Source organism: Corvus hawaiiensis, chromosome 2 (genome assembly GCF_020740725.1).
Source record: "Corvus hawaiiensis isolate bCorHaw1 chromosome 2, bCorHaw1.pri.cur, whole genome shotgun sequence".
NCBI classification, from domain to species: domain Eukaryota; kingdom Metazoa; phylum Chordata; class Aves; order Passeriformes; family Corvidae; genus Corvus; species Corvus hawaiiensis.
The window spans coordinates 107,980,790-108,008,717 of NC_063214.1; the positions used below are offsets into that span (position 1 = coordinate 107,980,790).

At 40.1% G+C, this 27,928-nt stretch overlaps 1 protein-coding gene across 7 annotated transcripts in view; it reads right to left on the reverse strand.

Moving 5' to 3' along the window:
- Positions 1-27,928, reverse strand: part of SH3KBP1 (SH3 domain containing kinase binding protein 1) — a 215,736-nt gene that overhangs the window by 184,761 nt on the left and 3,047 nt on the right. For 5 of the 7 annotated variants that reach the window (XM_048287331.1, XM_048287348.1, XM_048287368.1 and 2 more), the window contains exon 2: positions 3,870-4,027. In XM_048287331.1, coding sequence (XP_048143288.1) covers positions 3,870-4,027 — 158 coding nt within the window. Of the gene's footprint in view, positions 1-944; positions 1,037-3,869; positions 4,028-27,928 lie in introns of those variants that run through there. The other 2 variants (XM_048287378.1, XM_048287358.1) reach the window with 2 other exon arrangements.

Genomic DNA, 27,928 nt, shown 5'->3' on the forward strand with positions numbered 1-27,928 from the left:
CAAACAAACCATACAGAGAAGAAAATTAAATGACAAGCAACAGATAATGTAACCATGTAATTACGATTCAGCATGAACATCCCTGACATTCTATAACTAATGTGCACTATTTAAAGATTGTATCCTGATTGCATAACAAGAAATCCAGGTTGCTTTTCTGACCCGAGGCAGCAGTACATTTACACAAATCCCTGTCCCATTTCACTGATTTTGAAACACAAGCTATGCACCAGAATTTCAAAAACAACTACCACTACACTTCTTGCTTAAGATAAATTTACCTCTCTAATTCTGCTAGTAATATTGGCAAGTCCTCTGGAGTACAGAGAAGCTTTAAGGTTGTTACAGGCAGCAGGTTCCGTTTACCAGTATAACACTATTCAATCCCACATAGAATTAGCTTTGAAAATTAAAGCCAGCAAGCATGGCTCTGCACCAGTTTCCTGCTTTCTACAGCTTCATCTGCTATCAGCAAAATCTGTCTCGCTTACAAACACAGTTTTACACTGTAGAACATGGATTTCAAGTTGAAGTTTTCAAGCTAGAAAGACATCGAAAACCAACTTTATATCATATAAATGACCAACACTGCAATCACACCTGATACCTCCTCTTTGTCAGCTGCATAACTGAGAATTAAAACCGACACCAGGAACAGTACATAATTCTCCATTTGTACTTCTATTTCTCTGCCTGAAAAATTGAAAGGAAACAGAAAAAGACAACAAACAAATCCACTTTCATGCATTTCTTACGATACATTCAGTACCATTATCTCTAACAAAAAAGTGTCTTCAAATGTTGACAGAGGTAAATTCGATCTTGAAGAGAGACCAAAGATTTTTCTCATCTTTAGACAAACCTCTTCCACAAAATCTTCCGAGAGGCCATAGCCACAGACTACTAGGCAATGAAAAAAGAAACAGAAAATAAATTCCAAATACCTTCTCTGTTACGCCTTGCATATTGAATTTCAGATCATAAGAAAGGTATGAATCCGTGTTTTTCGTCGCTGTATGTATAAACATACAAAAAATTCAGAGCAGTTGTTTTGTAGGTTCAAGAACAGGAAGCGCCTCTGCTAAAACTTCGTAAAAAAAGTCCCTTGAAAAAAAATAACTGCGTATGTATTTCACGTATATCACTGCTACCTCCCCTTTCCTCTTTCTGTCTCACATCTGTCTTCAGACAACTCCTCTTCAATGGTCTCCTAATTTGCACCTATTCCAAGAAATTTAAAAACACTTTTACTACAGGCAACTCCAAAAGTCTTTTCCACATTCAGAACCTATTTCACATTCCCTTGAAAAATACGGGGGATTTATTTCTTAAGTAACATTTCAAATGAATATCTTTTCATAAACATTCCAATATATTGCATTTCCCTAATATTTCCCCTTCTGATTTCTACTTGTTTTCTTCCAAGCTGCGCTCCCAGAATCTGTGCACAAATGTTAACAGAAACCATTCCATACTCTTAACAGTGTTAATTCCATGATTTCATTTCAGCCCAAACATTCAATTTTTGCAAACCCCAACAGTTAATTCAGAACATCATCATGAATTTATTCAAAAGGAAATAAAATCACAGGAAGTTAAAGCTCTTCTCCATAAGAAATTATTCCCACCACTTGAAGGTAGAATGCAAAGTACCTCAAGAATTTCATTTGTAGTTTTTAACCTTTGAATAACTTTCTCAACTACTCTTAGAACCAATTTTGATAAGAAATAGGAATTTGGAGTTGCATTCAAGTCCACTATTCATGTCTAGCATCCCTTTTTGCCTGCTTCTCAATTACTTTGTTGACACACACTTTGCCAATGGGGCATAAACTGACTGCTGGTGAGCCCAACAGTGCATTCACTTCTTAAAACATTTTCCATAATCAAGAGAAAGTTTACAATTGCTTAAAATCTTACTGGGCAGAGTGATTATGCTCAACAAGCTTTCTAATGGGACTGCTGTTTTGACTATAGCTCTCCATTAGGAGATTTACACAAGAAAAACAAGAAAAATAAAGGTCTTCAGTCAGGAGATTCATAAATTAACTCTACTTTAAGTAAGTGTGTGTCTTCTACTCCATCTTAGCTAGTTTAGAGAGAAAATGCTTGACTACAAAAAACAAAAAAACATCTTTGACTTTAAATTCTTCCTCATTCTCAGCTTGAACACAATGTGGTTTTTAGTTCTTTAGAAAACAGCCCTGGATGCTGATTAAAAAAAGAAATAAATACAAAAAAAAAAAAAAAAAAAAAAAAGATGACAGGAAGGAAAGAGCAGGGAGTGGTATTTCATGACAAGACAAAATCTGTTGTTTTAGAACTTTCTATTGAGAAAAAGCTATTTATATTTCAATTATGTGACTTTGCCACAGTTTGAAGTAATTTTGGAAAGAAGAGGTCTTAGAATTAGGTACTAATGGCGTAAACCTGGAAATCTTTAGATTATTATATTCTCATAATAGAAATTCATAGACAGCATTTGTTTAGAACACTAAATCCAATACCTCCCAAAATCAGCAGCAGATTGAAATATCAGCCAGGAGAAAGCTTACAGGAAGTCTGCATTGGTCCCACAGTTCAGTTCACCAGAGCTCAAGCAGAAAAATATTACCAATACACAATGAATACCAAACCAGTTTCTTTCCCCTAGCCCACAGTGTGGATTTTCAGAGATTAGCAAAAAACAGATTATTCATTGTCCTCCACCACACCCTTTAGTCTCATTGAGGCCCTTGCATGCTCCTAATTTTTGCTGCCTGACAGACACAGAGCTGCTCTTTCTTCTTGAAAATGACAGGAGCAAGGATCAGGGTATATGTCTGTCCCCTCAGAAACACCTGAGGCTCCCGTGTCCACCCCCACACCCTCCGCTGTGGGCTGGCTAAACTCACAACCAGACCACTTCCCCCAGTTACCTTGACATACACAGCACTATTGAAGCAAAATGAAATTACTTCATTATGTCCATATGTCTAAACACACAGCAGGCTTAAACAGTTAGATGAAGTTAAAAAAAAAAAAGAAAGACACTTATACCCTTCAAAAAGGGGAAGTACCAAAGCTCCCCTGAAGCTGTACTAAAAGATTATCATAAAATCTATTTATGTATTTTATTGTAGTTCTTGGTCTCTTTTCCTTAGTGGAGAGCCAAGTTTATGGAGGTTTATAGAAATTAACAGCCTAGGTCTGCAATGACAAATCAAGGAGGCCCAGAGGTACTAATAGCTGGCTTCATATGTGCAGACATATGTGTGCACACACAGATGCCCTGTAAAAAAAAAGAATTTCTTTCTAAACCTCTGAATGGCTGTCCTAAAACAAGGATTATTGCAAGTTATTTGGTATATTAAGTGAATACAAATTAATGGGCTTTTAAAAAAAGTTTTTATAGGCAACTGTATGGAAAAATCTAATTATTCTCAACCAGTTTAGCCATTTGTGAACAAATATTCACAAAAAAAAACTTCTATAAAACCTAAGAAAGCATTCTGGAAAAGCAGAATCAGTTACAAGGAAGAGCAAATATTTCAAATGCAATAACCTCAAAGTTGTTCTAGAATAACCACTTTGTTCTCAGACCAAGAAGTCAAATATTATCATTGAACAGCAGAGAAACGTAGGGGTAGCTTCTTTTATTTTCAACTTGTCTGTGCAAAGAAAGTAATCTTTTCTTTGTAACATTGCCTCAATAGAACACTGCATTCTATATATGCAGTATATGTGTATATACAATACATGTGTATATGCAATATATTATGGTTTTGGATATAAAAGATGTTATGATATAAAGGCTAATATTTAGCCTGAACAACACAGTACATAAAGCTTATACACACAACACAAGAACAGTTCCACTTTGTACTCACTCTTACAAAGTTGTCAGGGAACAAACCTCTTCTGCCTTTGAGCTGTCCTTCCCACCAGCCTCCATCATCTTTCTTGATATTGGTGATTATGTCACCTACAGTGATCGTCAGCTCATCATCATGTTGAGCTTTGTAGTCAAACTCCACTATCGCCTCCACTAAAAGAGAAACACACATATATTTGGACAATTATTGACTACATTTAAGTTTTCCTGCCTTCCAAAGGCATAAGAAAACACCAATGCAATCATGTATTCTCAGTGAAAGTAATTCATTCAGCTTAACCAAGAGAGTACATCACAAAGGCAACATGCAACGGTAATGTTCCGTGGGTAACTGCTACAAGAGAGGCCAAAGTGAAAAACACACAAGCAAGCCCATCATGGTTAAGGCAACAAATGGCACGCATTTTTCTTTATTTTTTAAAGGAAATCAATTTGTGATGCTTCAGCAATATTTATTCTGGCAGTATTACAAAGTTTATTTTTATTTCTTGGACAGAGTTTTGCCTTTTGTTCACAGGACTTTCAAAGCATTTTATTTAATACAGAAATAAATATGGAAAGGTTCTCAAATTCATAAGCATCCCAAGTCACTGCAACTACCTTGCTAAATATCTCACTATCAACCTAAAGAGTATTTAACAAGAATTTTTTGCATCATGATGAGTTTCACTGTTGTTTATATAGAAATGCAAAGCTTTGCTGCATGAACATGCCTTCGCAGGGTTTCATCAAAGAGACAAGATTTACTTTCACTTGTGATTATACATCAGAGAATTAAGATGAAATACTTCTACTGCTCTGAATGTCTGTTATCAGAGTTGCATTATTAGCTTGCTACCATTATAAGGTATGTCTGTCTTTTCCCAAGAGGTCTCCCCATCCCTTGAAACCATACACCAAAGAAAGTCTCTGTACAGAATTAAGGAAATCATAAAGACAAAAAAATTCCTTCAGAGAATCAAAAATAATACACCCGGGGTATTCAACATGGAAGCCATAGTTATATTCAGTGTTTCATCAAACATCTACTAGGAGCCAGACTGGCAAAATCTGGGATGGTCGTATCTGTAAAGCCTTACTCCTGCTGCCTTCAGTGGAAAAGCTCGCCCCAAGACATTCCACCAAACATTTAGCACTTCAACCACCGAAACAGAAAAGTGAGAACTGGTAACAGGCATCTGCTTTCTGCACAAATGAGTGTGCCATGTAAACCCTGCAAGCTCTAGCAAACAGGCAATACCAGCTCACAAAGCAAAGCCAACCATTACACCACAGGCAGCAAAAAGGTTCTGCCTGAATAACAAACCCTGCATACTAAATTGAATTAAGTTAACAGGAAAGCAGTTACTTCTTTCCACCCCCAAAACATCACACAGTCACAATGCTGAATATCTCCATCCCTCCTCCAGAGCCTGCAAGTCATAGCTAAGGCAGTGTTCTGACTTTTGGATACATACCAGCCACAAGTTTATGGCTTATAATATTCCTCTATTAATTCTGTGAAGTCAAAAACGATTATAAAATCAGTTTACAAGAGGCCTGCTAAACTACATAATGAACAGCAAAAGAGAAAAGTGGCACCACACATTATAAGCTGACATGCAAACAGAACATGAAAAATTTATTGTTGGGGTCCCTCCCCCGCCGTGTAGCCCTGGGAGAGGGGCCCTGAGGGCACAGGCACGGGGTTTCCTGCCCCTGCTCAGCCTCGTTCCCATTGGTTGGTTTGTGTTCCCTGCGCGGGCAGAAGGACCCTTGGTCCCGTGACTGGAACAGTTCCTGGGCAGAGCCCCGGCCATGCGGCTGGAGAAATAAACATCTCTCTGAAACAGCTATCAAGAATCTGTCTGTCCATATATATTTCCTTTCCACGGGACTCCTGGTTTGATATATGCGTGTTGCAGGATCCCCACTGCAACAAATGGTGGAGATTTGAGAGCAGAACGATCCCCGATCCCTAAGCGACTGATTTGTGTGAGTAAACCCTGGAAACTTTGGATTCCTCTTCTTGGTTTTGCTTTGCTATTCCATATCTAAACTATGGAGGAACCGTGGGAAGACTCTTGGCTCTCAGAGCCGCATATGGACATTTATCTTAAACTTAAAATGATTCTTGAACAACGATTTGTAAATTTTAGCTTGATTCAAGCTCAAAAAGAACTGAAACACTTCCTGGCATGGTTGTTTAAGAACTTTTTCTATGTTTCTTGGGATTTAATTCTTACCAAGGGCTTTTGGAAAACCGTTTGGACACAGTTAATATTGGAGTCAAAATATATGCCGATGGAAGAATATTTTCGTGAATATTATTTAGTTACCGAGACTGTTGAGCAATGTCAGCTGTGTCCTGGTGAAGGGAAGCGTGGCTCAGGGACCGTGCGGCCCAGGCCACGTGCACCGAGCGCTCTGCGAGCAGCAGCGAGGCAGTTCCCGCGCGCGGGCGGAGCCACGCGAGCCGCAGTGTCGGTGGCGGAGCGAGGCGCGGCGGGAGCGGCGGGACCCGGCGGTGCCCGCCCGGTCCTGTGCAGTGCGTGGTGGAGCGAGCCCCGGGAACGCCCGACCGAGAGAGGCGGCACGCGGGCAGCGGCTGGCGGCGATGGCGGTGGAACGGAGCCGCGCCCAGCCGAGACGCGCGCTGGAGCAGGGCGCGGGGGAGTCCTCGCTCGGGGGCCCGGCCGAGACGTGGGTGCAGCGCCCGGCAGCGGCAGCGAAGCTGCGACCAGAGGAGGCGACGCACGGAGAACTGAGCGGCGTGGCCCGGCCCGGCCCGCGCAGCCCCGAACGCGACCCCGGGAAGAGCGCGCAGGCACGAGCAGCCCCAAGAATTCCAACACGGGAGCGACCGAAAGAGACAGCAAAGACGCAGCGAGACAGAAAACAGCAGCCACTCGAAAAAACGAAAAGATCATAGTAACTAAGACCTTAGGGATAGTAAAATGGTATAATGTTAAGCAAAATTATGGTTTTATAACAAGGTGTGACAACCAGCAAGACATATTCGTGCATAGAACTGCTATTAAAAAGAATAACCCTGAAAAATGCATCCCAAGCTTGGGAGATGGAGAGGTGGTGGAATTTAATATTGTACTAGGGAGAAAAGGGTTACAAGCATCGCAGGTCACTGGGCCTGATGGTGTTCCTGTAAAAGGCAGTATATATGCAAAAAATCGTAGTCATGTTAGACAGTATCTCCATTGTAAGCCCCCCCTACAGTTTCCCTTTCCTAATCCCACCTTTCCCTTTTACCCTATATCCTATTACCCCCAGTGTACTCCCAATCCGTTTTTTCATCCATGGTTTCCCTCACAAAACCATGCTTTTGCCAATTGTTTCCCCAAAAATCCCTTTCCAATGCCGAGTGGGGGATGAAAAGGGGGAGGGAAGAAGTTAAACCCTCTCCTGCCTCAGTTTCCCCACAAAGCATGCTCAGAGAATTCTGTCTCCCTTCTGTCAGCCCTAAGATGTTCCAGAGAATCTGTTTGGACATTTAAAGACTCAGGAGGGTGGCTTGTTTTGTTTTGAAACTGTTCTTGTTATGTTTATCCAGTTGTTTTCATTCTCCTTTTATTAAAATAAAACGGGTGAGGTGTTGGGGTCCCTCCCCCGCCGTGTAGCCCTGGGAGAGGGGCCCTGAGGGCACAGGCACGGGGTTTCCTGCCCCTGCTCAGCCTCGTTCCCATGGGTTGGTTTGTGTTCCCTGCGCGGGCAGAAGGACCCTTGGTCCCGTGACTGGAACAGTTCCTCAGCAGAGCCCCGGCCATGCGGCTGGAGAAATAAACATCTCTCTGAAACAGCTATCAAGAATCTGTCTGTCCATATATATTTCCTTTCCACGGGACTCCTGGTTTGATATATGCGTGTTGCAGGATCCCCACTGCAACAATTTATCACTGAACCTTAACTGAAAAATCAAAGTCATTCAGCCTGAGAGGGATTTCACATCTCTAGTTCAGCTTTCTGTTCAAAGCAGGACCAGTTCTGAGGTCAAACCAGGTTACTCAGGGCTTTGTCCACATGGATCTTGAAAGCTCCAACCTCCTCCTACAGAGGCAGGTAGGGCACACAGAAGAACCTGCTTCATTGCTTGACTAGGAAAAAGGTTTTCTCTCTACAGTGTATTGGAGCCTTTCTTGTATCAGTTTTCACCCAATGGTCTTGTTGCCCCACCGTGCACTGCTGTGCAGTAACACCATCTTCTTGATAACCTACTTGTAGGCTTTGTAAGGCAGCTATTAGGACCTCACAATTTCTCTTCTCCAAGTTAGACAATCGGAGTTCCTCTAGATTCAGGTCCCTTCACTCTTTAACTCATGAACTGTTCTACCTATTTGGTAGCAATCACAGATGTGAGGAGAGTGCACTCCGCTGCCTTTTTCAGTAATTGATAAAAGATGTTAGACAGAACAAGTTCCAGGACAGCCCCCAGTGGTACTTCATTTATTATCAGCTTGCACGTGCAGTACAAACCACTAACCACTACCTAAATCACACAGCTTTTGGAGGCTGGAAAGCACCTCTGTAGACAAATCCCCTTATTCAAAGCAGAAACAGCTAAAGCACAGATTGTTCAGGGCCTTATCGCCAAGTTTTGAGTATCTCAAAGGATGGAAATTCCAGTATTTGATCACCCTTAAGATTAAAAATGCTTTCAGACACATCAGTAAGATCAGCCTGAGCCTTCTCTTCTCCATATTGAACTGTCCCATCTCTTTCACACTCTCCACAGATCTCACAGGCTCCAATCCCTCAGCCATCTACATGGCCATTCACAGGACTCACTCCACTCTCTCCATCTCACTCTTGTCATGAAGAACCCAGGACTGGACACAGAACTCCACAGCTGCCTCACCAGAAAGGACAAGGGGAGAAGGATCACATTGCTCCCCCTGCTCACAGCACTCTGCCTGAAGCAGCCCAGGCAGCCAGGAGCTGCCCCTGCCACAAGCACACACTGCTGCCTCATGCTCTGCTTCATGTCCACCAGGATCCCTGGGCCTTTCTCCACAAAGCTGCTTTCCAGACACTCAGCCACAGCCTGTACTCGTCCCTGCCATTATTCCTCTCCAGCTGCAGGACTTGGCATTCCCCTCTGCTCATCAGCATCCTGTCAGCCCATTTCTCCAGCCTCTTCAGGCCTCTACCAATGGCAGCATGACCCTCTGGGGAGTCAAACATTTCCCACTTTTGCACCACCTGCCAACCTGCTCTGACTCCTCTCTGCCCTGTCTCCCTGGGCATTACTGCAGATCCTGAGCAGCACCAGCCCCATTACCCACCCCTGTGGCACCACTGCCACTGACCAGCCTGCACCTGCACCTCGTGCTGCTGATCACAGCCCTTTGAGTCAGGCATTTCTGCCAGGTTTTTCCACTCTCCTGGGTTGCACCTCATCAGTTTGTCAAGTTATGGGAGACAGTGACAAAAGCTTTGCTGAAGTCAACATAAACAACATCCACTCCACAAGTCAAGGATCTCATGGTAGAAGACTAACAAATTGTTCAGACATGACCTCCCTTTCATAAATCCATGCTGACTTCTCCCACTGGCTTCTTGTCCTTCATATGTTTGGAAATGGCTTCCAGGATTATTTGTTCGATCATCTTTCAATGGTTCACATGGGGCTGACCAGTCTATAGTTCTCAGAGAAGAGGCTTCTTGCTCTTCCTGAAGACAGGAGGTACATTCTTCTAGTCTTAATGAACCCCTCCTAATCACAGGTTTTTTTTTGAAGACCATCAAGAGGGACGTCCCAATATCAGTTAACTCCCTCAGGACATACCACACCAGGGCCATGGCTTTGCATGTGACCAGTTTGTTTAAATATTCCCTAACCTAATTCTCTTCCTCAGAGGGAAGGTTTACCTTGTCCTGGACTTTCCCACTGGTTTCAGAGTCCTGAACACACGAAAGTCTTACTTCTTCATGTCCGGGGTTGCAACCCTGCGTTCTGCCTGTTACCCCCTCTTCTCTGGATCCCAAACTTTATCATCCCACGGTCAGTGCAGCCAAGGCTGCCCTCAGCCTTCAGATCCCCAAACAGTTCTTTGTTTGCAGGTATGAAATCCAGTAGACAACACACTCCAGGAACCTCCGGGATTGCTCACACCCAACCCAGCACATAAACAAGCTACCCTATCCCCCCAGTAGATATCAGGGTGATTGAATATGACCTATCCTATCATATCTTCACAATTTCAATGAAATCATAACTCTGAAACTGCATGCAGACATGTATTTCCTTTTCTTTGCATCCCATGCTGTATGCATGAGAACACAGACATTTCAGAGAGGCAACCAGCCATGCTGACTTCCCAGAAAGAGTAGCAGAGTTTTCCCTGTAACTCTGAAAAGCAGAACCTTGTTTATATGGGTATGCTTGGGAAGGGCCCCCTCCAGTCCTGATTTTTTTGATTACAAGGTCCCCATTGTTTGTACCACATTTTGTTTGCCAACCTGGTCCACCAATTGCTCATAAGATAGTTTGCAAATATGCTTTTGCCCTAGTCAGGTGAATCTCATCTTTTCCAAGCAATCCTCAGAAAGACCCTCATGATCATAAAACTAGAATTCTGTTGCTAACACCAGCTATGCAACCAGCTTACCCACAGGATCTGTCCACTCATCCTAATGCACTTTGCTTTCACCCAAAGGATCAAGGAGAATCCACCCAGGCTCCCACACCCTTGGTCATCACCCCAGAGCCACACAGTCACAGCTGATAATTTCAGATCACTTCAGGCAGTATCATTGAAACCTACATGGAAGAGCAGCAGGGGGTAGTAGTCTGAAGCCAGACAAGCTTTGGCAGTCTTACCATAGTGTTCCAGATCCAAGTTCCTGGCAGGCAACAAGCCTCTCTAGATGACAGGTCAGGTCCGGTCAGCAGATGGGAGTCTCCAACACTCGCAGCAGAGAATTTCTGTACTGTTACCACTTCCCACTTTCTCTTGATGCTTCTTCATGGCTCAGATTTACCAGCTTGGGTGCTTCACTGGATGGAGTACCCATATCCCCATCACCTACAAAAGCACTGAATCTGTTCCCTAATTGCAGATCTTGAGGTGGAGCAGGAGCCTTCCTCCTGGCATCGGAAGTTATAAACTTCAAGTTTTCAGACTTGCCATTCTGGGAGCCTTCAAAACCAGCCCAAGAGGCACAGACTCCATCTGCCCTTCATTCAGGAAGGTTGGGGGTTTTGGGCTCTTGAAACCTCAGGAACTTGAAGGTCTGGAAAGTTCAACCCCCTGAGTTCATCCAACTAACCAATTTTTACTCATATCTCTAATATATGAACTAGAGTCCCTAAATTAGCATCAATATTATCTATAACCATCTATCTATCTGTCTGTCTATATATATATATATATATATATATATATATACATACATACAGTTTACCCCAGAGTAACCAGTGCATTTGGTTCAGAAGTTGTATTTACACAACAGCTCTCCAAAGACTACTGGATTCAAGCGGTGGCACTAAGGTACACACATCAATGAAAATTTTTATCTCCACAGAACACAACAGCACTGTGACTCAGAAAAGGTAAAATTCAGACTATTTAGCAGGGTATTTCCAGTTTGGTTGACCCCCAGGGAACGCAAGGCCCTGTATCTTCATTTTTAAGCAGCCTGCTAGAATATACTTCCTTTCAGAACTCAAAGCTTTTTGCACGTGCAAAGTAATTTCTCCTCCCTACTCAGGAAGCTTTAAAATACTATTCTGATTTTGCTATGAGTGCAATTGCACACTGCTTTGCTCTTCCTAAGGAGCTAGGAGGTGGGTAGAGAGCTGTAAGGGGGAGATGGCAATTGTGCAGGGATTCAGGCTGGCTCCAGCTACTGATTCTTCAAACACTCCTCAGCATTCAGACTTCAGCAAGACATAATGAAGGAAGGCAAACAACTCTCTCACTCTCTAAGTCCCGTATTTTTCAAGAGTTCTAGAATCTGCCACTGTGCTTGCAGTTTTCCTTTAAGAATGACATGATTATTGGCATGTTCTCTCTCTTCTGTTGAGAAACAAAAAGGTAGGATGGGGCTGTTGATCTCACTCTACAGTGGCTTGGGTAGGCTAGAGGCACTGGAGTTAACTCCCTGAAGTTTGTCTGGCTTGCACTAATTCACATATGGACAGCTGCAGCAATTCAATCACTTTAGTTTTACTGGAGGTTTGTTTAAACAAACAAAAAACCCCAACCCTTTACTGTTCAGGCTTTTCTCTGTCTATAAAAGTTTCCACTTATTAAAAAACACATATAAATATTTTTAAAAGCTGCCTCCTCTCAGAGAATTTGATTACTGTAATGTAAGTGTGTGTAAGCTGTCAGAGACATATGAGTCACCAAAACAGGACCACACAATCAAGATGTTTATAAACGCTTCAAAGGAACCAAGAGCATGGTTTGGAAAGAGGAATAAGAGCACACCTAACAAATGTGCAGAATTGTGGCAAACTGATCAGAAGGTACTCCTGAGATCACTCAAAATTCTCATTTATCACAGTACTGAATTTTGGAGAGCATATGACAGCCAAAAGTGCTTTACAATTTATATGTTCCTGCAGCTGCATTTTTAAATCATACTCATTTTCTAAAGCTTGCTAAATCACAGCACCTTCTCAAACTGTGTTTTGAAAAATTCATTCTGCCAGTCAAACTTAATCTTTTTTGTTTCTTTTGAGGTGAAATTTTGTCTTCATGGAAGCTGGATTGATATTAGAGACAACACTGATCCAGGTTTGTTAAGAAAAAGCAGATGAGAGTTGTGCTTCCCATCTGTAAGTACAACATACCTGATTTCTGAAGTTATGTACTAGATTTCTCCTCAGGAACTGGACTAAAACCATGTCCCAGTTCACACAATGATTCATGATGTGAGAAAACACTCCATGGAGAGTGAGCTCAAACTAATTTTATTTGTTAACCAACAAAGGTTAGTCTTAGGCCCAGCTCTGCCAAGGTAAACAGATTGTTACATTAACAGCCAAAACTCAAATCCCTTCTAAGCCAAGAGAAAAATAAAATGGCAAAATTGGGACAGATCTGGTTTCTCTTTTTTGAGAAATTTTCTTCAAAATATTGTACCTCATGAAATATTGTACCTACCTGAAAGTCAAACCTGCCCCAGCCTGCAAACTCCAGCTACTAGACTCTCTGTTAGAAGAAGGCATTTTGTACATTAGTAATGAAATCCAATATCAAAAGCTATTCAAGTTATTTTGATCTATAAGGGGAACATTCATTCTCATGCCAACAAAATCAGCTATTCCTAGTCTTATATTACCATCAATCCAAATTGTAACATAAAAACTCATGAAACAGAATCAAAGCTAGTTATTAACAGCCCTGCTGGAGACTGGCACAGTACAACTCATTACCGCAATGTCAGGGACAAAGATTTTTTTAATTTAATGCTTAGTAGTTCGGATTTAAAATACACAATTTGAATTGCTAATGCTATGAACCAGGCATCGAAATGTGACCTGACAGCTGTATTTTTAAAAAGCACATCTAGAAAAAGAATTATTGATTCAAAATTTAACTAGTCCTACCATTCATTCCCCAAGTTAGTCTTGCACATACAGGTGAAATTATTTTGTTGATAATCACAAATATTTTTCCTATTGTTTAGTTTGTTTCCTTGCCACATTTTAAATTACAAGTAAAATCTAATCTCTTAAACTGGCCTAGTCAGAATTTCTTTAATAATGCTACCAATACTTGAAGACAGAAGCATCTCTGTTTATTGTATTTTCAGTTATTGTACAGTACCTTTCCAAGCAAGAAATAATAAAGAAAAGAAACAGAGATTTGCTACTGTGCAACAAAAACTATGTTATCAAATCAGTTTCTTGTGAGACATCTGAAGTGTGTAGGCACAATGGAAATGTTATTAACCCCTTTGGCACTATTCCACCCAAGTAACAGCATCCATATGTCAACACTACCTTCTGCAGCAGTCTGGTTTCACACCCAAATGTAGACATTAAAGTGGTGAATACAGTTAGACATGGCAGTCAAGGAGTTAAGAGCTTCTCTACTGTAAGTTTTATGCTTTTCCTTTTGTAAGTCACTTAGCTTCATGTAAATGATGTTGCACTGGCTTACCCAAAAAACCAGAATGGAAACCAGACAGACTAACTGTAAATATTCTACATTCAAGCCTTCAATTAAAGTTCAAATTACATTTCTTCAGAAAAGAGTGCACCACTCTTTTGCATAAAGATAACATTTTATAATGGGTTAAAAATCTGACCAGTGAACTCCATCTGCCTCAGAACTTCACAGACAAGGTCTTCTTCAAACGTGCTGTTCTATCTAAGGCACCTGGGTACAAACTGGTGAGCCTGAAACACTTTCAGAGCTTATAGGCATACTTTTAAAAACCCCACATTATTTTTGCTATATGACAGGTTGCACTAAAACTCCTAGTAAAATATTAGGAACCACCAGGAAAGAAAAAATTAATACCTATTTTTAGACCAAACATCAAAGCATGACTGACTTACAATCTGAACTCAAATAAAAGAAAAAAAACAAATAAACAAACAAAAACCAAACTGCATTACATTCAATAATTCTGGTTTCCTAAACTAGACCTGGAGGGCCAGAAGGTCTGAAGATCAAATATGACCTACAAGGCCACTGTTTTCTTCACCCTAAGAACACTGAGCAGCTGGCAAGTCAATTGCATCAGGGATGCTGTGGTACAAACAGGATTGAGACAAAAGAAGGAAGACAGATTCATATAAAGTCTGATGGGGCTCTTCTACCAGAGAACAAAATAATCTGTCGTTTATAAAGACTCAACTCTCTCAATGTCATTACACCTTATAATATGAGATGAAGGAATGAGTCACTGAACAGGCCTTGGAGTCATCATTCTACCAAAATGGAAATGCCTCTTAAAAAATTTGATTAGATAACAATATAACACTATCGTTACAGCTTAAATGTAAATTGCAACCGGGATTTTTAAGAAAGCTTGAGCTGTTAGTTTTTTAGCACGTATGTGGCACAAAAAATCACTTAAACATTTTGTATCTACTTGATTGCAAGCAATATCCATCATTTCCTTGAAAAATTAATTCCAAATTTTGCTCAATTTTTAACATTTTTCTTTTGCAACACTACCAGCAATAATACTCCCTGCTAAAAGTATTTGCAAGGATTTCACTTCATGAAAAAGAAAAGCTATAGGGGAAGGAAAATATAATATCAGAAGGAAAAGCAGTACTGTTTAATCTTCAAGATGTTAAATCCATTCTACATGATAAACAGCAACTTCTCCACTAAAAGAACAGCCTTCAGTTTACATTACATTTTCCTATTTCCCCTTTGCAAACAATGGGGGGAGCTAAAGGTCATGATCCTAGAATAGTACCTTCACTGCATCACTCCCTCAAAGAGCAGAGCAGCCACAGAAGGGGCCACCTAAGTCTTATGGCCCAGAGTCCTTTTCTTGTTACAGTCCCAGTCCCCTCCCACAGGCCACAAATCCTCACCCAGCCTGCGCCCTGGGAGCATCACAGGCAGCCACAGAGCACTTAGGACAGATGGGAAGCATTTGAGGGGATGCCCCGTGGTGTGCAATTCACATGTACACACATGCAAGCACAGAAACAGAGGAGCTGTGCACAGGACCCCAAACCAAATCCTAATCTGGAGGACAGTGAACACTTGGCCTGGGGCTGTCCTAGTGTGACTCTTCTCTGGGTAGCAGCAGAGCTGAAGCTACTCCCAAGCTGTCCTCCAAGAAAAGAGGAGAGCTAATTTTCTGTTTTTCAAAGAGGTATGCTTGGTTCCAGTTTTTAAAACATAAAACATGCAGTTACTTGAGTGGAAATCACCCAGTAGGACAAGAAATACTTTATATTCCAGCTAAGGCATTTGGTATGACCACAATCCATCGAAAAAATCTCACATTTACAGTCAGGTAAAGAACAACAGTAAGTCAGTGTGTTTGTATTTTTGTATTTACATGGGGCATTTCCACATAAAATACACATCTCATAGCAAGTCTGTGGTAAAAAACTTCAGGTAGGTATTTCTAATAAACATTATGGATTTAAGTTTTTCTTAAGCCTATAATAGTAGTTGTCTCTTACTGAATTTACTGTTTCACACTGTATCTCTGACACAAACTTTTTATGCAATATGCCAAAGCACATCTGAACACCAGAAACGTTCATGCATGAGTAAGCAAGGAAAGAAGATTATTGTGGTAGTTCTAGATGGCAGCAGTTACATCTGTATTCCCCCTTAATACCACTTTGAATCCAGCAATACATGTTAGATTTTACTGGGATGAATCTCCTTAACCCTTTAGAACAACTGAGATTGCATAGATAGTCTTTGGCATTCATGTGGCTCTCAGCTGGGGAAGCACTTTCTATTTCTGAATTAATTGATCTTTTCCTGAGGGCAAAATGGTCCTTCTCCCTTGGACAACAAACTACTCAAATCCCATTGCTGCTACTGAAGGAGACTAAGTTTACTGTAACCCATTGGTTCTATCAACCAGAGTGCCTCTTAACTACAGCAGATGCTCCCAGTGTACAGCATGTACAAACAAACCTAATTTAAATTCACATTGTCAAGTTTGCAGACAACATGCATTGTGTTAACCTTTAACTGAAGAAATACAGTGCTTCTCAAAGGTAAAATTGTCTTGAGAGCTGTTCACCTTCAGAACTGTTCTTACCCTCAGAAACTAATGCACACAAGGACCCATTCAGAAGAAATGGAAGACATTAGATTCAGAGGAAAACATTTAATATCATCATTTTAACATGAGTTCCTGCCTCCTCCAATATCCATAAAAACAATTCAAAGTTCTGAAAAGTGTAAATTATTATACCCATAGCTGAGAAAAACAGAAAAGGAGAAGAGTACTTTAACTTAAGGTAAGCAAAGACAAAAAAGTCACATTTGACAAACTATATATTCATACAAACTTGTTAGTAATGCTTCTCTGCTCTTGCAGTTTCTAAATCTCATTCTCAGACAAGTGACAGGATATAGGAAGGATATGAGTTACTCTTCAGAACAAAAAGGAGACAGATTACAGCTAAATACACCCAGAACTATTTATAAAACTACAGTTTGGCTAAATTAATGAGAACTGCTACCAAATTAATGTATCACCATAAAAAGTAAGCAGGATAGGAAAGCTGATGCCATGAAAGTAAGTGCTGTGTTAAATTACTCATAAGTACTAGCCCAGTATTCTAGTCCCAAAGTTGCCTTGATAGTATTTATGGATGCCGATGGATAGTACTGAGGTGGAAAGACAAATGAATAAAAAATTGAAGAGATAAGGAACAACTACCTTTTCAGTGACATGATGTAGCATCATTTAACCCTCAGGAAGATGAGCAGAAGTTGCGGTCAACAACTGGTTCAGAGTCTTCATATTGTGTAATGCAGAGCATTTGTTAAAACTCTGAGCTTCTAAGCTGGCAACATTCACCTCATCTCATTAAAATCAGACTAGAAGCATGAATGCAATTATGAATATGATCTCAGAGGAGCTTGGAGGATTTCACTAGATGCCTAAGCTGTTACTATCACCACACGTCTTTGCCAAAAGTAGCAACCCTTTTGCACAGGAGGAGGATGGGGAGAATACAACATACTCCTCTGCATCTTAGCCACATTTGCTTGAAGTGTTCATAAAAATCATGCTACATTAAGTAACCAGACTGAAAAGTGGTGCACAGATACATCCTGTTGCAGTATTCTTGCTTTTGGAAGCGGTGATTTCTGCAAGAAGAGATTGCTGGCAACAGTAGCCTGATATAGCCAAAATCCTCAGACTGTGCTACAGCCCTTCACTGTGTGATGCCAGCTGCAGACAAACATGGTGTCTTATAACAATTTCAAAGTTAAGTTGTTTTCCCTCAGTTTGACAGAATGCTATCATTTTTAAGACAGCAGTTGGAAAATATTTACCCCAACAGCAACTTTTCTGATTCCACCTGTCAAATGCTAGGATTACAAACCAGTGTTGTGTTTTAACTGATGCATTATAAACTGTCACAAAGACGTGCGTTGTACAGCAGCAAGAAGCTGGCCTGGATGGAGAAAAGAAATAATCAGCTTTTTCCTTTTTAACCTCTTACATAAATCCAAGCATTTCCCGCTACAAAACTTCACATTCAGAGGAAGGCCAGGCCCAGCATGGAACTGCTCAGCAGTTTCATAATTTATGAGCTAAATTAAAGGAAACAACTATTGTGCTTTCACATACAATGGACTGCCAGGCATTACAGGAGCTATAACTGCTGTGTGTGTGTGGTGGGGCTAACAGCCCTGAGTGCAAGAGCTCAGATGATGGATAATTTGCATTTCACCACTGTGGTCCAATACAACGTTTACATGCCAGCATTGAGCCATCTCCACTAAACCTCTACAAAACACTGAAAGAAAAGCCAACAACCACCAGTTTGGTGTTAAAAACACCAAACTTCCTCAATTATGTGAGCAACAATAGCAGGTAGGGTGGGAATGTTTGGAGAAAGGACATGTGATTAAAAGAACACCTTTACCACCTATCAATATATTTTCTAGATTAAGAAAGAAATCTCATAAAACTGCTGCTCATAACTCTTAGCAACTTCTCTTTTAACATCAGGTTCTTTTATTCTCCTTCAAACCGTGGTAAGAACTATAGGACTGAAAAAAATGCTGTTTTAGAAATTACTGCATCTATGAATTCACAAGTTCCAGACAATCCTTGGGCAAATAAACTTCCCTATTATATCAGATAACATGTGTCAGCTTCTGTGCATTAAAAAACTTTCAAATTTCAATTTTAGATTGCAGGATGCAATTCTGGAGTAATAAGTTTTTGATGGTATCTCTAATGCCTCTGTTTTCTCAGGTCAAATAAGTTTCTGCAGGTAATGTTTTCTGGATGTCACAATAAATGGAATTCACAAACTAACACTTTTTTTTTCTTTTATGAACAAAAATGTTTCCACATCAGAGGCATTAGCTGCTCTGTTTTGTTTTAATGGTGCTTTTCAAAATTCCATGTGTCAATCATAGGTCCAGGCAAGGAGGCACTTCCATTAACATTTTTTAGTTTTATCTTCTCTTAGAGAAATTATCTTAATTTTGAACAAGGCGAAGCCTTTAAGAAAGCAGAGATAATGCTGCAAGTAGAAGACACAGCTCCTTGAACAGGTATCTCTGATAGCAGGTTAAAGGTCTCAAGAAGTCTCCTCCGCCCAAAGAAACACCCTCTTACTTCCAAGGGGTCTTCTTTAACTCTTACAATGAAAACAAACCTCCAAAAGGGAGACACTACACAGAGTTCCTCCTTAGAAGAAAAGTCCTGAAAGCAAAACCTGATACAAGCCAAAGAAGTACATCCGAAAGCTTATCCCTGACCCTCATTGTGAGCCAGAACAGCTTGTGACCTGATGACAGCATTGTTCCAAGAGGGAATCTGAGCCACTCTGTGCTGGTTGAATGGGAATGCTCAGCCGAGCTTCGAGCACAGAGTGAAAGAACAAACAACAGTCAGCATTTAGACAGAAGAACCCATTGCTGCACTGAAGATGGGGGTAAAGGGGGAGAAGGAGGATGGAGCTTTATGGAACTCAAGCAAACAAACAGAGGCATAAACCCTATTGTCTTATAAGCAGTTTTTCTTCTGACAACCTCCTCCTCTCATCCACGCCCAGTAACCAACACCGGTACTGTCTGGAACAGAACAAAACATGCGGCCAAGGAAGTAACAACAAGACAGATTCTCCTCAAGACAACTAGAACTTCCTCGGATGCTGGCACAGAATCTTTCTACGGCATCCAGGAGGCAGCAGGCAGGTTAAACCATGCAATTAACAGAGGACAGAAATAGTGGTCACTGAATGTTATCTACCTTGAGCACTTCTTCCAAGGCTAAGGAGAAAACTCTACTTTCCCATCTAAGAAAAAGTTTCCTGGACTCCATCCCCTTAAAGAATCTTCTAATGACCTTCCCTGGGTTCAAGTGGTACAAGCTCTTAGAGTTAAGGAAACCAGAAGCCAAGACTAATTGTAGATTTCAGATGGTCTGGAGAGGCAAAGAGCATTTCTTACATTTAATTTCTCAGCCTACAAGGCTGCATTTACATCAGTTCCTTGGTTTTGGTTCGAGAGAGACACTGACAGACTTGAACAGACAGGAACTGAAATTCTTCTTAAAATTGCAACATCCTGCTTTTAAGTTCTTCAAATTAAAAAAACATTGGAACTTCAGTATTTGGCTTTGCCAACTTCCACAACCTGTTTTACTCCACATACCAGAGGCACCACTCTTCCATCAGAAAATATCAAAAACATGTCTGGCAAACACAATATGCAACACACACCTCAGCATTATTCCAGGGTATCAATTTCAATTCTGAAAAAACCCTGCAGATTAAAGCAATAGTCTCTAAAAGGCAGTCCTTCCCTCTCCTTCCTGACATCATATTTATGGGAATCCAGCCAAAGGTTTCTTCTGTCCCTAATTCCGAATAAAATGTGTAAAGGATCACCTACAATTGTGCTATATTCCACACCAGATTGCCTTCAGAATTCTGTCTATCTTTGCATCTTAATTCAGAGAATTTTGAGACTCTGTAAGTGAAGTACATAGGAAAGCTTTCTAAAAAGGGAAGCAGTACATTTGAAAGACAGGTCAAAGAGAAGGAAACATGAATTAGAAGGAAGTGCATATGAAAAGATGGGATGACAGAGCACCAGGTGTGTGAACAGACAAAAAAGTCTGAAGAACATCTTTCCTGAGAAACAGCTGGGAAACTGCAGTGTAGATTTATTTTAAAAAGAAAAGAAACCCACCCCAACAGTCAAAAACCACCACAACACGTGAACCCAAAGCAACAAAACAACACAACTTACAAAGGGAAAGAAGCATACATGTACTTGTGTAAGTGATAAGAAGAGGTGCAACTGCTTTCTGACAGAATGAGGTGAAGGAATGAGACACACAGGAATACAAGACTGTTTTCTCCACAACTGTGAACAAACTATCAAATACATTGCAGAGGAATACATATTAATAGCTGTCTCATGACTCCAGAACCAGTACAGACAACTTTGAATTGTCAGAAGGTAGTTCATCACAAACTAGACGATATCTTAATCTTCCACGAACCACAGTCAGATAACTGAGATGTCAGCTGATCAAAAGCACTATTTATAGGTGCTTCACACACAGAAATTGTAGCCTTTAAAATAAGTAGCATGGTGAATGCAAATCAAAGTGAGCAATTTTGAAGGGCGGTATGAGCTGACAGAACAAAGACCATTCAAACTGACCTCAGTGGTCAAAGTAAAACTGACAAGTGTATTTCAGCTGTTTTCAAATGCAGTTAAATAAAGGTATTTGATGAATGAAACGATCACAAGATACAAGGGACTTTTGTATTAAGTTTCAAAGAAAATAAAGATCTTTCCCATTTTAAAAGAGATTACTGGATGGAAGAGGAAATAGCAGCTGTCCAGGAAGATGAACATTAAAAACAAGTGTAACCAAAGATGACAGCAACAGCAGCAGGAAGATTTCTCTCCCAGTTGAAAGACTGTTTCTTCTAACAGAAAGAGCTGATCTTACTTGTACAAATTAGTTGGCTGTTCAAGGATAAATCTCTTTTCATCACACACTTAGTCAAGCAAGGAAGAAGTGAGAGAAGGATTTTGCTTATTAAGCAAACCTTCCATCAATAAAACAGCAGTTAACTAGACTGGATTATCTATACACACAAATCCCTTGATTAACCACATGTTACCTCTATGATGCTGGAGCAGTTCCATACAGATAGATAAACCTGACCCACTGTGATCAACAAGACCTACTGCTTTCTGCTACAAAGAAAGAAGCAACTGAGAAGCTGGTCAAATCTATAATCTAACTACCAAAAGCCAACAAAATCCACAAAATACTTAGTCTTGCGTCACCTGGAACATTAACTTTGTTGTTCAAGTTATTAACAAGAATAGCTACAAAGAACACATTTCCAACATTTAGAATATAGCAATTAACAACGAATCAAGATTAAAAGTAATCTAGTATCAAACTGAGATTAACAACTGAACTAGTCACATGATCAGCTCAGTGCAGCAAATTGTTTACAATCTCAAAATGAGATGAAACTTAAATGTTACTATTTCCATTAAACAAAAATGCAACAAAAGCACAGAAGTGTATCACACTTCAAATCTACTCCTTGAAGTTTTAACCATTTGACTTCAATATCAATATTTAAGTCTGAACCAAATCTAGATTTCAAGATTGCATAGTGATTAACCTTTTCCTTCCCACATGCAATTTAAAAATACAGATATAAAAAAAGAAAAGCTTGTAAGCTACCAAGGTGGTGTTCTCCACAACTGCTGGAAGCCTGAAGCTTCTGTGAACAAAAATTAAAATCAAATAATAAGGTGTGGCACATGCCATCAAAAAAAATCTTCAATATCATGAGGATTTATAAATTTGTAGACACTTTTTGTACTCTCCTGGAACTAGAATTGAATTTTTCATTTTACAAGCAAGTGAAGTTACAAGTAGTTCTTACTACCAGGCCTACCTTACACATGGTGCCATTTTTCTCTTCCCTATTTGCAGGACCTCCCTGGAAGCACTGCTGCTCACTCTCAGGTATTCAGGAATACCCACTGGCACAAACTGCTGGAATCATGCACTCAAGGCAAGGCTCTCAAGCTCAGTCTTTACTGAAAGGCTTTCACACTCTGCACTCATTTCTCCATCCCTTCCCTTTCCCCAGCCACTTAAAATCTGATGGGAACAAAGTCAGGTTCCTCTAGGGTTATGATTTTTTTTTTTTTTAGTAGGAAATGTTTGAGGTATTTTGGCTGCTTTGTGTAGGTTTTTGAGGACTTCTTTTATGTGACAGTTTAAGTAGAAAATCTGGATATTTGCATTCAATGAACATGGCAGTTCTGCAATCTCTATGAACTGTAATACCAGGCTATTTCATGGGAAATTAAGGTGGTCTTATCTAGAGTGAAAGGTTTTGATAGGATATTTTTCCATAAAGCTGTTGGTGACAATAAAGACATGTTCATAAGAAATGGCTAATGAAAGAGTACTGCAGTAGTCAATCTTCATCAATAAAACATTCAAATATTGTTTATAAACAAACATCACCACTCTTCCAAAGCAAGCCATTAATCCTTACATTTGGAAACGTAGGGCCAAAGCTAAAACACTTTTTTATAAGTGGTCCAAATTTAACAGCAAAGAAGTTTTTTAAACCTTGCCATAATGAAACCTCTAAATAAAGGCATATTTTTCTGGGCACAGTTTGGAACCTCTGGTATGCCCTTTGACAGTGGGAAATAAAGGAGCACTAACAGCTCAATAAGGGCTCAGTGAGACCTCACAGAAAGAACAGCAGGAATGAGAAAAAGACCAAAAAATTAAGTTGAGGTCTTGCTGCTTGCCAGTTTTATATCTGTCACAAGGACAGCAAATTTTCAATGCTGCACAAGCCCATCAGAAAAAAAAAAAATCCACTCTGCCAAGCTACCAGAGTATGAAAAATACTATTTGCCAGTGGTGAGGATGAATCAGCAACCTCAGATACAGAAAATATTTGACTCAAACCTGACATGAGAGTTCTCAAAGAATAGCTTTACAATTGGCTCAAAAATGAAAAGTTCTGTACATGTACACTTATACTCTGATACTGCTGCTACCTTTGATGAAAACCTTTATAAATCCAGCTCATGGGGAAAGACATATAAAGAGAGTGCTACATACAAAGAGAGTCAGGCTGACACAAATAGTCCATACAGCACCAGCAGTTGCACTGACCTCCAAGAACTTCTTCTCACAAAACCAACCTAAAACAAGCAGGAAAACACCCTGAAGTGACTTCCGTGCGTGCTTCTTTTGAGACCTCATTATCAATAAAAAGCACTGATATGTTGCTTTTTAAGGTAACAAGCAAGTTCCTGGAAATTGCAAGTGGAGAACACAACATGTTATGAGGATTCCTATTTTGCAGGCGTGCTTTTTTGTTTGCTTGTTTTAGGTGGGCTGGGGTTTTTTCAAATGTAAGTTGCGTATTCATTAATTAAAAATTACTTGTGGGACATAAACCACTTAATTTTTAAATACAAGCAGTGTGACCACTGAAAGCTAATTAAATATTGATAGATCATTTTGAATGCTTTGGGTTGGGAGGGACCTTTAAAGATCTAGATCTAGTCTAATTGGGCCTTGACTTGCAACACATGCAACCAATCTATATTGACACTTTTGAAAAAGCTTTAGTTCCCCAGGGAGCTGTGCACCAATGCTGACTTTGATCTTCAAATAAATGAATAGACTTACACTGGTTTTTGTGTGAGCTGGTTTCAATTGTCAGAAGTGATTTAGCTGCACAGTATAAAAGACAGAGAATGAGATAAAGAGGAACTTTTTCCTTCTGTACAATACTCCTAATGAAATTCAAAGGCAGAGTTCAAAAGATACCTCTTTATACTGACACTACAAATTAATCAGAAGTTAGGGATATTTTCCTTGTATAACTGCTCAGCTTTCTATAATACTTTATCTTTGTTGCTAAAGAGAATTTTCTTCAGCACAGACATCATTTCTGATCCACAACTCCACACAACTCTTCATGCTAAATCAGAAGCACAAATTCTCAGCAACACTCCCCCTGGAACACAAACTGCTATAAGACTGGGAACAAAGACATCCTTTCCCCTTCCACTGCTCATCCTCCAGGATGCTCCATTCTCTAAGGCAAAGTTATGTTAGGAACAAAGCATAGCCAAAACCTTGCAACCATCATCTCACCACACAGCTTTTATGTGGATTTACCATTGCATTCTCAAGGATTGGTTTCTACTGATTCTTCTCGGTTATCAATAACAAAAAGGAGAGGAAAGTCACTTCATTTGATAATACAACCCATGACTGCTGAACTGCAGTATTTGCATATTCTCTTACACATAGGGACTTCAAGCATTTATTGTGTTTCCTCTCAGTGTGAAGCAGACTGTCAGCAATTACTTTTACATTAGCTGAATTACTGAATCTTCATACTCACCTCCTCTCCCATTCCCCTCCCCCTAATATATTCTTTCATCATTCCTCAGTGTACAGAATGTAGATATGCCCTGCAGCTACTTCCTGCTTCTGCATCAAGGGAAAACATCCGCTCCTTGGTCCAGGATTTTAAAAACCACACAGATAGGAACCATACAAAATCCATCATCATTTTTTATAAGCTTGCTCTATACCAGAAGGATCAGAGAAAAACAACAGATACCATCTCTGCAGCTGTTTTCACTCGTTTGATCTCATCAGGGCTAACCTGCTTGCAGCACTTCAGTGACCTCTAACACATCAGATTTGAAATTTCAGCTGCACATTTCACATTACCAAGCTCCCTTTTTCTCCTCCTAACACATGCGACCCTTCCCCTACAAGCAGAGAAGGAGTCAATGCATTATCTACAAGGTCAACACTGATCGCCTATACAAATTCTGATACACCAGCAGAATTCTTAGAAAACCCTCTTAACATCCAGTAAATAACAATTACAAAATAAGCAATCTGAATAACATCACAGATAAATTGTGATAAATTGTGTATATTACATTAGTAGCAGTTTAAACAGAAATATGTATGCACTCAGCATTCGTATCAAAAGAAAACTGCTTCTCAATAAAGTGGTTTATTACATTACATTATTATTATTACATGCACATTACATTGCTTCTTTAAACCCAGGCAGAAAAAAACCCTTTTCTAGCAGCTCTGTTGTAATTTTCTACAGATGAATCTTTGATTAGCACAAAAAACAGGCAAGAATTATGCTCTTTTAAGAAACCATTTATTTTAAGTATTATGTTCTTTATCACACTTCCTGAGCTAAAAGCAACAGTTAATATAAAAAAACAACTATAACGGAGAGTCTGAGGAGAGTCTGAGAGTACTGGAAAGGAGCAAGCAGAAGAGATGTCACAATCAGAAATTATTTTCATAATCTTTTACACATACATGCATAATTACATATTTTGTATTTCTTGATTTCCAACCACTATCTTGATCCATTTAGAAGGCAGCTCTGACAACATTTTATGACAGAAATGTCATTATCTCTTGATCGCTAGGAAAAGAAAGCTTCATGCTAGCTATTTTTTAATGAAACTTTATACAGGTTACTGAAAATATTTTATTACAGTTTATGAAAACTCCACTGGAACTCAGACCATAAACCATTCACAGACTGTAAGATGTGACCAAACCAATGGGAATCTGATCCTGAACAACTCCAGTGTAACTGCTTTCTTGTGAGAAACAAACCTACCAACGACCACAAAAGAATTAAAATCAGTAACACCCCCTATGAGGAGGAGAATAAAGACTTTTTGCAAGTTGGGAAGGATTTTTACACAATATTTTCTCTACAAAGCCACTTTAGAGTTGCTTAAAACCTTATTTAAAAAAAAAAATCAAGTGTAAAATGTCATGTTAATCATCTTTCTTATGACTTTTCCTTATTCAGCTGAAACTGTTCAACTGCCTTCAAGGATTACTAGAATGACAGATATTACTTCTATTTAAAAAATCTTACAGCTGTTTTACTGAAAGGCTCCAATACCTCCATCATTCTGGAGAAGCAACCACAAGCACACCTACCGTCTTCTGTGATGTGAGTGATGTGTACAACTTCTGCTAAGCTCAGGCCTCAAAAATGCTTCGTTTTAGATGAGGGTGTAGAGTTGCTGGAGTTTCCCAGCTGCACTCCCCAGGGCTCCTGCTGCAGTGAGCACTCTCCAGTTGTCACCATGGGGCCAAGCAGAAGTTTGGATGCAGGCACAGCTCTGGTGCTGGAGGTCAGCCTGGCCCCACACACAGGAAATGTGCTCAGTGCACTCACTCTGTTGATGCTGCGATAAGAGAGAGGAAGAAGGAGGAAGCAGCATCTCTGAAATGTGTAAAGAGAAACAGATGGGGGGCAAAGTTGAGGGCAGGGGTTAAAGGAGAATTTGGAAAATGAAAAGAAAAAATAAGAAAGGTAAAAACAGAAAAAGGGATTGCAGCTAGTACAGAATAATCAGACTTTCACATAGACTGAACCCTTTGGATTCCATTACTTCTTGGTGTAACATTCCTTTGGTGTGTACAAACTAGCTGCAGTATTCCACAGCAAAGCACCTTTATCAACCAATTACGTAAAACCACGCAGTCTGCCAGTATAAGTAATCTAACTGGTTCAAAGGGCACAAGACTCTGGATCCAAACTCCCAACTATGTTGGCAGCAGAGATGATTGATGTGATTTCACATTTTAAAAAAAGCAGCATTTCCTCTCCTCCCCTTTCCAAAGAGCAGAGCTTTAACAATACCTTGAAAAACATTTAGATGAAAAAATATTGATGCAGAAAGTGTTTAAGCAGTGTGATGAAGGCTTCAGCTGCATAGCCTCATTGCAATGTTATTATACAGGACCCACACCTCTTTTACTGCACTAAACTGGCTGTGCTTTGAACACGAGCAAAGACTGCACAGCAGAAGAAAGGATGTTCCTTCATTTACTGCAGAAGTTGGGAGGTGTGTCTCGACTGACAGAAGGAGCTGCGCCGCTGCTTTGTGATGATGGCAGTTAAACGCTGCTCTCTAGAATCACACTTCTAATCTTGCATTTTCTAAATTTGATAAGCAGAACATTTCAAACCAGGTTTCCTCCAAGGAACTCCCATATCTACGTTGTTTTCTGTACCCTCAGTTTCAGGTGTGCAGTCTGATGTGTGGGGACCCCATCCTCTTGCAGATGAGACTGAGTTCCCTAACCATATGCAAGTCTAAGTAGTTTCAAAATAAAAACAGAACAGAACAAACCCAAAAGCAACAACAAACGAACAACCCTCCCAAACACACAAGTCCCCACAAAACACCACCTCTTAATTTCTCAAACATTTAAGGAGGGGGACCAAGCTTGTTTCACTGCATTCACCTTTAAGATCTCTGCCTTTTCCCCCTTTTTTATGTTGTAGAGAACTAACACCATTATTTC